This window comes from Trichosurus vulpecula, chromosome 1 (assembly GCF_011100635.1).
Source record: "Trichosurus vulpecula isolate mTriVul1 chromosome 1, mTriVul1.pri, whole genome shotgun sequence".
Lineage (NCBI taxonomy): Eukaryota > Metazoa > Chordata > Mammalia > Diprotodontia > Phalangeridae > Trichosurus > Trichosurus vulpecula.
Window position 1 is genome coordinate 119,552,038 of NC_050573.1, and position 13,239 is coordinate 119,565,276.

The 13,239-nt window shown below is 37.2% G+C and overlaps 1 protein-coding gene across 2 annotated transcripts in view; it reads right to left on the reverse strand.

Annotated features, from left to right (window-relative positions):
• The window catches only part of COL14A1 (collagen type XIV alpha 1 chain), a 254,847-nt gene that overhangs the window by 91,486 nt on the left and 150,122 nt on the right, over positions 1-13,239 (reverse strand). For both annotated transcript variants that reach the window (XM_036760560.1, XM_036760567.1), the window contains exons 27-33: positions 12,141-12,264; positions 11,817-11,960; positions 10,464-10,628; positions 9,785-9,823; positions 9,454-9,592; positions 6,905-7,047; positions 4,707-4,816 (exon numbers count right to left, since the gene is read on the reverse strand). In XM_036760560.1, the coding sequence (XP_036616455.1) occupies positions 4,707-4,816; positions 6,905-7,047; positions 9,454-9,592; positions 9,785-9,823; positions 10,464-10,628; positions 11,817-11,960; positions 12,141-12,264 (864 nt within the window). The remainder of the gene's footprint in view (positions 1-4,706; positions 4,817-6,904; positions 7,048-9,453; positions 9,593-9,784; positions 9,824-10,463; positions 10,629-11,816; positions 11,961-12,140; positions 12,265-13,239) is intronic.

Consider the following 13,239-nt stretch of genomic DNA (forward strand, 5'->3'; position numbering starts at 1 on the left):
ACTGGCTGGATTCAGTGGCCTTTGCCACCCTTCTAACCTCAAGATTCTGGGATTAATGGCATGCTCATTAAATTTGCATATGACACAAATTTAGGAAGGACTAGATGACAGAGTCAAGATTCAAAAAGATTTTTGTAGGCTAGAACACTATACCAAATCTAGTATGATATATGATATGATATGATATATGATATGATGTGATATGATATGATATATATGATATGACATGACAATATAATATTATATTTATATATTTGTATACACACACAGACATAGACACACAGGCAGTTAAGTGGCCCAGTGGATAGGGTGCTGGGCCTGGAGTCAGGAAGACTCATTTTTAGAGAGTTCAAATTCAGCCTCAGATATTTATTAGCTGTGTGACCTTGGCCAAGTCACTTAACTCTGCCTCAGTTTCCTTATCCATAAAATGATCTGGAGAAGGAAATCACAAACCACTCCAGTATCTTTGCCAAGAAAGCCCCAAATGGGATCACAAAGACTCAAACATGACTGAAAATAGCCCCAAAATAACAACACACACATATGCACATAACACACACACATACATATACATATACATATGTATATATATATATATATGTGTGTATATATATATATATATATATATATATATATAATTTTTACATTTGGGTTCAAAAAATCAACTTCACAGTTATAAGGTGGGGTGGAGATGTGTCTAGACAGCCAATCCTGTGAATCAGATCTCAGAGTTTTAATGGATTGCAAGCTCATGATGAGTCAACCGCATAACACAGCAGCCAAAAAAGTTAATGAGATTTTTGGTTTGCATTAAAAGATGCAAATGATATTATGGTCAGATCACATCTGGAATAATGTGTTCAGTTCTGGGAAGCACATTTGGGGAATGTCAGAGACAAGCTAGAGATAGTCCAGAGGAGAGTGGCCAAGATTATACAGACCCCCAAAATTATGCCACATGAGGGCAAATATAAAAAAGCTAGAAATGTTTAGCCAGAAGACTTGAAGAAATATACTAGCAGTCTTCAAGTATATGAAGGGCTGCTTTGTGGAAGTCTTATTCTTCTTAGCCCCAGAGAGACGAAATCATAGGTAGAATTGATAGAAAAGGAAAATTGAAGCTTCATGTCAGGAAAAGCTGCAACAGAGATACACAAGAGCAGAATGGGTTGCAATAAGAGGGAACTGGTTTCATTTGAGATATTTCAGCAAAAGCTGGATGACTACTTGTCAGGTTTGTGATAATAGATTCTTTTTTAGGTAAAGTTAAATTAAACGACCTATGAGGTCCTTTCCAACTCAGATTCTGCAATTAAAAATAACTTGACCCCAAAAGGTAAAATTTTTAAAAAATAACTTAACCCTAACAATCATTTGGAGAGCCTCACTCTTATTCCTCTCTTGATTTCAAGCCTGTAAACTTTTCCCCGTACCATCACTATAGTAAGTAATGCAGTTCTCTCAGAAAACCCAGTACATAATAATCCAGACTTATGAAGCTGATAAACTAGAAAGCATCCAGTCACATTAAGAAAGGATACTTCACTTTACAAAAGGAATCTCAGAAGTACAGTTAAGTAAGTATTAACACATAACTTACTTGAAATAACTACTTGAAAGAGAAACTTTGGGATAAAAAAGTACATAAAACTAACTGGAGGTTAAATCAGAAATGAAGAAACATCAACTAAGAGATCATTCTAGTTATGAAGAGAACAAGATTGGATTTTGAAAAATTTGGTGTGCTCTTGCCTTCTTTGGATACATGTATATTTTTAAAGAGGAGGCATTAGGGGGAAGCTTTCTGAAGTGGGGACAGGGATAAGAGGAAAAAGATTCTTGCACAGTTTAAAGAACTTAGCTTTGGTTTGTGGCTTTTTTTTATAATTATGCTCACTTATTCTATGTCTCTCAGTTCTGCTGGCAATGTGTATGGAACTTAAAATTTACCTAAGGTTCAGAAAAAAAACTCTTTGGAATGAATATTACAAGTTTATCATACTTCATAGGATACCATTGGCTAGCTTTTTAAGAGTTGTGAAATTTCAAATGTGGTGCTTTTTTTCTTTCAAACTTTCCTTTGGAGCTGTGCTCCAGATTCTGACCAGGAAAAAAAATCAATGCCAAGAAGAATTTAGGAGAAAATGAGAGTGAATCCAAAGAGGCCACTAAAGGAAACACCTCTGGCCATGAATTACATGATCTCTGACTCTATGAGGCCTTTCAGAGCAGTACTGGTAATATTGCCCTCAACTTCAACTCCAAACACGAAAAAGAAATGTACTAATTATATTAGTTATAGATAAATATATAATTATTATAATATTTTTATTATATTATTATAATAATAATTGTTATATATTAAATATATTAATTATAGATGCTCTTCTACACTGTTGTCCTGTCCCTATGACTCCTACCCCTCCCCATACCTATATAAACAAACTTCTCTCCTATAACAAAGTACAACTAAGAGGAAAAAATTAACCCATTGGCAATGTCTGACAATGATATACTTCATTTCAGCTTATGGTCTATCCTTCCCTGTCATGAGATGAGAGGTATTCTTTACTATAAATTCTCTGAAGTCAAGATTGGTAACTGCATTGATGAGAAACTTTCAACTTAAATTCCAAATTCAGAATAAGGGATATAGTAAGAAAAGAAGAGATAAGAATCATAGAATCTTAGCAGTAAAAGGGATCTCAGAAGACTTTTATTCCAATCTGTCCTTGATGAAAAACTCTCCTCCAAACATCCCTAGCAAATTGTTGTCCAGTCTTTGCTTAAAGATTTCCAGGGAAGGGTTCAATCAACACTAGGTCCTTTGGCAGCCCATTCTACTTTTGGGCAACTCTAAAAGTTAGGAAGTTTTCCCCTATGTAAAACTAAACTCAGTCTTTCTCCTGTTTCCTCCCATTGTTTCTTGTCCTGCCTTCCCTTGCCAAGCCAAACAAAACTAATCCCTCTTCTACATGACATTTTTTTCAGCTGTTTGAAGACAGCTATCAATTTGCCCCCTAAATTGTCTCTTTTCCAGGCTGCATAACCCCAGGTCTTCCTTGTGAGAGTACCATAGGCCATATGCTAAGAAGAAATCACACCAAATGAATGAGTGCCACTAATGGAAAGTGTAAAGTCTTTGAGGAGTATTTATTGTAAAAGTTGGAGCCCTGTAAGAAAAACTTGTGTTGGATGAGGCAAAAGGTTTCAGAGCATGCTTAACCTCCATTTTTCTTTCTGTTTGTTTTTTTGGGTTTTTTTTGGAGGGGGGAACGCAGGGCAATTGAGGTTAAGCAACTTGCCCAAGGTCACATAGCTAGTAAATGTGGCAAGTGTTTGAGGTCAGATTTGAACTCAGGTCCTCCTGACTCCGGGGCCAGTGCTCTACTCACTGTGCCACCTAGCTGCCCAACCTCCATGTTTCTGTGGCAATCAATCAACAAACATTTATTAAGCACCCATCGTGCGCCAGCTACTTCACTAAGCAGTGGGAATACAAAAAGAGGCAAGAGACAGTCCCTACCCTTAAGGAGCTCACAATCTAAAGGGATTGCAAAGCTAGAGTTCCGTGCCCTCTTTACTGACCGACTCACTAGATGACCAGGGTAGAGTTATGTGTGAACTTAACTCCTATGCTTTTCTCAAGATATTAACCTAATTCAATTTAACTTCATTCTGGGTTAGGAGAGCCAAATAACTTTTTTTTAACGTCTGTGTGTGTATGTGTGTGTGTGTGTGTGTGTGTGTGTGTGTGTGTGTGAATTAGGGGGCCTTGCTCCCCTTACAACCATATGTCAAACCATAGCAATGAATCTCGTGAAGATGATCCTTAACTAAACACATGTTAAAAATGAGAGTCAAAAAGTATGTCTTTCCCTGTGGCTCCATGGTACAATGGATAGCTCCTTAGATTTCTAAGTCAAAGGTTCCAGTTATGTGTACCAGCAGAGTCATAATTATTTTTTAGTGGAAGTAGAGTAGTAAGGTACAATGCAAAGAACACTGAGCTTGGAATAATGGGCCATGAGTTCAATTCTCAGCCCTTCTATGCTATACCTTCTATGTGACTTTGTGCAATTCTCTCTGAGCCTTAGTTTCTTCATCAGTAGAATAAGGGAGGTTGGACCAGACGACTTTTAAGGTTTCTTCTAATTTTAAATCTGTGTTTCTTTGTCCCTGGAGCTCTGTCTTACAGAGTAATGAAAGTTTAAGTAATGGGTTTAGGTCACAGATGCCAAGTGGTTAAAATAAGGACAAAGCATTTTTTACAAAACTTCCTGGATGGCATTCTTTGAGACTGGAGGGATTAACATAGATGTATGTGTGTGTGTGTGTGTGTGTGTGTGTGTGTGTGTGTGTGTGTGTGTATCTGTAGACCAGCCTTACAAGATTCCTCAACTGCAAATATTTTCATCTCTGTGTGCAGAAGTAATTAGACCAATAATCCTTTCCACCCAACATATATGAGTATTTTTGTTCTGTGGCTACTGGTGATATTTTCAGAGTAGGAATGTTGTTGTTTGTCCTTCGTTCTCAAAGAGGGATCCTTCAGAGAAGGCTGCTGTGTTTGGTACTTAAATCTTTATACATATTTATGCTATGCTCTTACAGTATTATACTCAATACACACATTAACACATACATTTTACTAACTCTCTTGCTTTGACCAATACTGCGTGATAATAAAAGTTATAACTGACCTTGTGAAAGCTTCCATAGAACATCTTCTTAATTTCAGGCCCTTCAAAGGTTACAGTTTGAAATTCCCCCTGGTAGTCATAATTGAAGTAGGTAATTGTCTTGCCTCCATCTGTTTGGTAAGACAATGAGCATTGTATGAACACAATAAAAATAAACATAATTAAAACATGAATACATCATAAAATAGGCAAGTGACTTCTCATCCCCAGGTCTGAGGAGATTGATATTCCCCTTTGAAACTAAACTGAAACATACATTAGAGTTAAATACGAAATGGTTACTAAGCCTTTGCTATTTGTTAATCCTTTGACATCCTCCAGGATGAATTTAAGCTGCTATTCAGGCATGAAGAAGAAATCACTCTCAGTTGTACACTTAGAGTTCTCCATCCATTAAAATCTGAATAATTTTTCCAAGGAGGCTGGGTATGTCTAAGTCTAACCTCCAACCAAGCATTTTCAGACTTCACACAAATAGTAAATAGTGGATGCAAATTCTAACCCAAGTCCTCTGACTTCAAATCCAGTATTCTTTCCACTATACTTTGCTACTATCACTTGTCCTTCCCCATACTCAGGCCTGAAAGAGACTTAGTCAGGATAAGAGTTGCAAATTATGACCAAAGAATAGAATGAAATCAATGATCCTTATAAAAATTCATAACCTTGGCCTCATCAGCCCATGCAACTGAACTAAGTAGTGATTGATACCTGCTTCCAAGATACCCCCAAGAAACACCAGTTCACTCCAGTTAAATTCAATTATTTATTAAGTATCTACCGGTGCCAGGTGCTTTGCTCACTACTGGGAATATAAATACAAAAATCCAAAGATGGGACAATGAAATAACATCAAATTTTTTATTATGAATAAAGTGCTACTGACTTTGAGTTTTGCATATGGGATACATATTAACATTATATGCAAAAGAATAATTATTAATAACATACTTTGTGGGTGCTGGAATGGTTTAATACACAGAGAACTAGGCAGGACTACTCTCAAAAAATGTAGATGGGGATATGAGGCTAGTCTGTCATCTTTCTCTTTTCTAAGGCAATAAGCCTCTGAAATCCCATCCATTTCAATTTTCCAAAGCTCAAAACTCCACAGCTGACATATTGTATCAGCAGAATTCTTTTGGTTCCAATCTTAGGCTTTAATAAATCTACACTCTTCATTACCAGTGGACATGGACTTTCCATGATTGCCCACCCTAGGCAACTTTTGCAACATGGTGCCTGGTACACAGGAAGCATCTAATAAATGTTTTATCAGCATCTGCCCAAGAATAATAACTATAATCCTTAGCCCCCTCTGTTCCCTTTTCTACCTGTCTGTGGTTGGACACCATCACTAAAGAAATAAAAAAAAGCTGCAGAAGATTGAGGGCCATTCTGTATTTTCCTTTATTCCATGCCTTGCCATGACCAAAAAAAAATTGATAACCAAATGGTCAGTCTAGTGCTGCTGAGCCTTGTAACCCAGAACCCAGAAAACTAACACAAGTCTTTTGCCAGGACTTTAACTGAAAACCTTTCCAGAACCTACCAGGCCATATGCCAAGGGGCATAGCCTTTGAAAACCAATATATAAAGCTAGACTTCATGTATGCATATAAAGTAACTCTTCTATTCAAAAGTTAGTGGAAGGAATACCAGACTAAGGGTAGGAATAATCAAGTCCCATTTCTATCTATATAATCTTGGGCAGATCATTTAATCTCTTTGAAGATCAGTTTCTTCATCTCTAAAATGGGGGTAAAATCCACCCAGTGTACTTCCTGATAAGAGGATTCAATGAGGTGAATTGTGAAATGTGAAAGCTCTATGTGAAGTGTATTCAAAGTACTCCTCTGATGCCTCATTATGGTGGCAGGAACCCTAGGTTCTACAGAGAAGAAATTCTCACAACAGATTGTTGCCTGAGGACTAGCCTAGTGGTTCACAGTCCATATTATATCCACCACATTTTTTTTGACTGCAGCAACCCATGGAGACCCTTTGCTTAGGTGAGGAAGGGTTATAATCTGCATTGGTATCAGGGATACCTACATGAATAAAAACACAGATCTTTGTGAGGATGATGACACGACACTTGGCCTTTAAAATTTCTATTGTGAAGTAGTATCCACACACACATGCATAAATAACTGAAAAGACACCCACAAAAATAGAATCCAGATTCATATACATACTGTCTAAGATGACTCCAACAAGTGGGTCAGAGTCATTATTTAAAATCTCCCAGAGAGCAAATGGTTCTTGAGGAGTATCAGGCAATATCCGGAATAGAAAAGAGATGGTGTAGTCTGAAGGCAATCCCTCTGGATGCAAATATCTGTTAGAGGAGAGAACATCCCAATGTTTTAAATAATAACTGTATCTAGAGATAAGTAAATTTGAAGATATGAGACTGGGAATGAAACATGCACCAAATCGCCAAATTCCATTTGTCTAGCCACCACTCTCATTTATTATCTTATCTTTATTATCTCATCTATTATCTTATGCAGGAAATCTTGTGTTAGTTTCTATAGTTCTATTTAGTAAATAAACTAGGGACTGGATCTTAAAGTCCCTTTGTACAATGGGAAAAAAATGTGCTAGATTGGAACACAGAGGACCTTGAATTCTGACTCTGTCACTTACTACTTCAATAAGTAGTTTGATTTCTCTAGGCCTCAGTTTCTTCATCTGTAAAATGAGGCTATTGGATTGGATGACCTCGATGATGCCTTCCAACACTAGATCTGTGATTCTATGATCCTGTAATCCTTTTAACTCTAAGATACTAGAACTTCAATTTCTCAGAGCAATATTGTTCAAATACCTACTACAACTATCACCTCTATTAATTAAAATATTAACTTCTGGAAAGATGATGCTCTTTGATAATTATTTCAGATTTCAACATGAAAACAGATTAAATGCTTATAATAAATGTGAAGAGAATAAAAATTTTCAAATAACCAAAAATGATTTTAAGCCCAAGCTAATAGCCTATTTATTTCCAGCAACATTTATTATGAGAGCACAACAAAAGAACGTGGTTGATCCTTGTAAATCACTGTAACGAAACATTGATCTCAATGTATCGTTTTTTTAGATGGAATTGCATTTTTATAAATCTGAAAAAGCTCCCCGCCCCCATTCCAATCTGACCCAATGAATTAGAGCTGGGAATACAAAGACAGAAGTGAAACAGTTCTTTCCCTCAAAGAGCTTATGTTCTAATGGGGAAGAGAACGTATGACTGTGTAGGTACACACATATACATATGTATATAGTTACAGTTTTACTTATACACAAGATATATTCAAAGCAAATACAAGGTAATTTTTGGTGGGGAAGGAAACTAACAAGGAGGGGTCAGGCAAGGGCTCATGAAGAACTCAGTATTTGGACTGTCTTCAAGAAAGCCAGTGATTCCAAGGGGATACTAGAGCTAAGGCACAGATATGGGAGAGGAATAGTAATTACATCATTATGGCTAGACTATAGAATGCATGAAGGGGAGTATTGTGCAAGAGGCTGCAAAATATTTAGGGACCAGGTTGTAAAGAGTTTTAAATGTCAGAGGAATTTATAGTTATTTGAGCTAAGTTGATAGTTAACTAAAGGAGTTCACTGAATAGAGGGTGACTTGGTGAGATGCATCCTTCAGGAAAATCACTTTGCTGGCTCAGTGGAGGATGAATTGCAGTGGGGAGAGACTTGGGACAGGAATACTAATTAGCAGGTTATGACAATAATTCAGGCAAGAAATGATGAGAAATTTAACTGGAGTGGAGAGAAGGGGACATATGCAAAAGACACTGTAGAGTCAGAAGTGCCAAGATTTGATAAATGATTGGGTATATGGAGTCAATGCAAATGAGAGGTCAAGGATAACAGCTTGAAAAAGTAGAGGACTGAGAAAAGGTCATTTGATAATTTCAGAGATCATCGATAACTTTGGAGAGATCAATGTCATTTGAGCGATAAGGTCAGAGGTCAGATTAAAAAGGTTATAGAAGAGATGGAGAGAGAGAAGAGGAAGTGGAAACAATGAATTTGGCTAAGAGGAAGAGGAGAGATATAGGATGGCAGCTAGAGATATGGCAAAGTTTAGTGAGGATTTTTTTTTCTAAAGCGTAGGAGATACCTAGGAATATTTCTAAGCAACAGTGAAGAAACCACTAAGGCAGGGATACTACCCTACTTTTTATAATAACAGCTAACTTGATTCTCACAAGGACCCAGCAGGGTAGATATTATTAAAGTTGAAGAAAGTGATGCTAAGAAAAGTTAAGTGACTTGCCCAGAATCACAAAGCTGGTAAGTATCTGAAGCTGGATTCAAACTTGAGTCTGCCTGAGTCCAAATTCAGCATTCTCCCCACTGTATCACCTAAGAGCCTAACTCTACACATCCTTTCCCCACCTTTTTAAAAAAATTTGGTATGGTTATACTCTATTTTTACTGTACGGAAAATAAGTGTGGAACATCATTTAAACAACTTTACGGGAAAAACGAGGCAAAAACAGACACAGATTTGGCATAGGGAGGCTATAAGTAAGCTTCAGAGAGCTTATTCTCTAAGGGAATGAACAAGTTCCCCATTTTTGTTGATGTTGCACTTTTGTTTGGTATCATTCTACTAAGAATTCCCAAGCACATGATGGCAATGATAGCATGAAATAACTTCTTTTTTGAGATTTGAAAGAACAATGACTTTGATATTCTGAAGTTAAAATGAACATACTTGGTAGGCTGGGAAACCAGAGCATCTTTATGTAGCTGGTAACATGGATACACATTGAAAGTGCCAGGTCCCATAGAAACCCCTTCCACCGCTGAAAAATCCTTTTCAACCAAACCAAACAGTTCCATCATTTTAAATCCTGAAAAGCATAACATTTTAACAGGTTAGAGTTGAATTGAATGGACAACGACAGAAAAGAGAATACATCTCCAGATTAGAGATGTAATCTTAACAAGTAAAATGAATGAGCTTCAGTGAAATAAATGGACGTGAGACAGGATTCATTTTATCCTCTGGCATTTGCAAAATGGCACTGCCCATAGTACGGTACCTGCAAGCCGGCTGCCATCCTTATTGACCAGAGGGCAAGCTGAAAAAAAAGGGAAGGTCACTTAGAGATATTTCCAAATGTACTTTCCCCACCTCTAACCTCCCCTCAACCCTAACCTAAAAAAGAAGCTAAAAAATTTCCATCAAGATGAATTACTTTGAAACCTCCAAGTTATATGTGGTTATTTTTTCTCTGGTTTCCCAAAGATGCCAAACATTTGAACTAACCACCACTATTAAAAGCAAATCCCCAGAACTACTCTATTCTCGTGTGTGTGTGTGTGTGTGTGTGTGTGTGTGTGTGTGTGTGTGTGTGATACCCATTACAGTAAATGGGCCATCATGAGCGTGAGGAGAAAGGAAACCTGCTGGCATTATTCTGAAAAGTATTTATAGGAGCTATTATAAATCAAGCTGGTCTTTAAAGCCAACCCTCATTTGAATAGGAAAAGCCTTTATCAACCTAAAATCCCAAAATGGGAAGAACGAAAAAACAGTAAAACTCCCATGTGCTCTTTCCTACAAAAAGTAACATCTGTGATGAAAGATAATATGAAAGTCTTTGTCAAGTTGACAATTCTTCCTCAAATCAGCATGGAATTCATTATTTAATAAGGATGAACTGCTTCGGCCTGTAAGCACCCAATGAGAATAAGCAGCCACAGATCCAAAGAACTAACTTGCAGATGCGGTTTCACAGACAAAAGTAATCAGCTCATCTTCAATTTTCTTAAAGGCATCAAAGTCATCAACAAAGAAGACGTGTCTTGCACTGGGCTGGCTGCCAATGCTAACCAGTTCTGCATAATCTGCGTCAGCCACACCAATCGCAAAAATGCTGATGCCTGTGGAAGAAGGAGACCAGATTTCTGATTAGACTGAAGAGGAGCAGAAAATACAAGCAAAAAGAGACTTGGCTAGTTTCTGTTTAAAAGCACGGGATTTGTAATCAAATGACCTGGGTTTGAATCCTGCTTCTATCACTTACTACCCTGTGACCTTGGACAAGTTGCTCAATCTCTCGGGTATCAATTTCTTCATTTGTAAAATAAGGGGAGGGTAGATTAGATAGTTTTTAAAGTCTCCTTGACTCTTGGGGGCAGGGGTCAAGGGTTCCCTTCTCCTTCCCTCTCCCACAAAGGCCATGGCATCCTATAGCAGAATCACTTGTCCAATGAGACACATTACGCTTTGCAGGAACCGGACCCAATGAATCAAGCATAGGACAGGAGGGACTTTATGAATTGAGAATTGACCCTGGCCATGAGGAGTTGAGTTGTGGAGAGGGAGCCTAGTTGAGCATCCTGCCCCAAAAAAGAGGTATTGTGCTCCAGAGGAGCAGCGTGAGAATACCATATAAAGAGAAGATATCGGGGCACTGAAATATTGCCTGGGCCACATGCTGTTCTGCTTTGCCTCTCTACTAGTATAGAAACCACCACGTGTACGCTGTTTGCATTCATGCTTTTGCTACTGTTCTTTGTGCTATAAATGCCTTTGCTTTGAGCTAATTACATCCTAATTTCTGATTAGTTGGAAGTGGAGGGGTGAAACATAAAACAAAACTAGACTTGGCTTGTTTCTGTTTAAGAGCACTGGGTTTGGAGTCAAATGACATGGGTTCAAATTCTGCCTTCGTCATTCCATCCATATACACATCAGAGGTTAGTCACCCCTCACCCTCTACCCCCACCCCTAATAGTATGTATACCAATTGAGGGAATAGCCTCAGAGGGGGCTCTGTGTGAATCACATATGGTAGATTGCTAAAGTCTGTAAGGGGGAGAAAAGTGGATAGCGTGAATAATTTGATAATATACATAATATTTACACGTAAATCATGTGCATTTGGATTTAGGAAACAGATTCCCCACCCTTGTACTAGACTACAAACTCCATGAGGGCAGGGAGCATGTCTTTTTTTAAGTTTTATATCTCTCCCAGCAGGCAACACAGGGTTCTGCATATAGTAATTGCTTAATCAGTATTTGTTGAAGTTGAATTATTTCTGCCATCATTACATATATAATTACCTTCTAGTTGCAACTCCTTGGAAATTTTATTTACATCATCCTGTGATCGCCCATCAGTAATGACCACAATAACCTTGGGTATGCCTCTTCTTGTTCCTGCTTCGGCAGTAAACAAGGCATCTCGAACATACTTAAGTGCTTTTCCTGAAAGAGTTTAAAAGGTAAAGGGCTCAATTTCAGAATGGCCCTCATTAAAACAACCAAAAAACCTGAACTTTTAGGGAAATTTCCCTGAATAAGTTGATTTTGATAATAATAAGTGGACTTCAAAAATGTTTTCAGTAATTAAGTAATAATCATTCACTCTTTGGGGCTTCTCCTTACCTGTTTTTGTATTTCCTCCTTTGTATGAAAGATTCTTAATTCCCTCAAGGAGTGAGTCTTTGCTTTTATATGTATTTAGCTTAAATTCTGTTCTGGGGTCATCAGTGAACTGAACAATGGACACCTGGGGATAGAAGGTATACACTTTACTTCAGACTAGTTAGCATTTTTCAAGGATCAATAAGTCTTTACTTTTTACTTAATTTATCTAATAAATTTAACTGGTATTTTACCTAATATTATATAGTGGAGATCAAAATTGAGAACAAATAAAAAACTACTTTCCTCTTCTGCAAATAGTCGATGGAGATAAGAAGTTCATTCTTATAACTGCCATATAAAAATATGGAGGAAAAAAAATTCCTTCATATGGCTGATAGAATCTTATTTTATAGATCAGAAAACTGTAGTATAAAGAGGCCACATAACTTGATAAAGGTCAGAAAGTTAGAGCTGAGAAAAGCCCAGACCATCACATTCCCAGTTCCACGCCACGTTGGGCCACTAGCTCACTAGATTTCACTTTGGTATTTATGAGATTGAATAAATTTTAAGAAAGTAATGAGGAAAAAAAAGAAAATATTTATTAAATTACAAACTCATGTTCCCCTGGCACTATATTTTTACTGACACTATATTTTTATGTGGTCATCAAATCAACCATTTTTTATCCAAGTCACTTTTTTAATTTTTTAAAACTATCATGTGAAAATAGAATGGATTGAATCATCCATCAGATGAGACATATCTGTATCTACCTATATGTGTGTGCGTATATAGATATGTATGTTACAATACTATCTATATATACATATATGTATATATAGACATGTTACATGTACACATATATGCATATATAGATATATGTGAGACATACATACTACATACATATGCCAAATTCTGTACTCTTCATCTGGAGCCTATCATCATACAGACACAGCTTTCACCTCTCTGTTCTCTACATTAAAGAGCACTCAAATCTGGGAAAGCCAATTGGGAGAATGTTACAGAGACAGTTGTGTCACCATGGGTCCATTTCCTACTACTTGCCTTTATTTCTGGGACACTTTAGGCTTTTGTGTGTTCTCAAAATAATGAC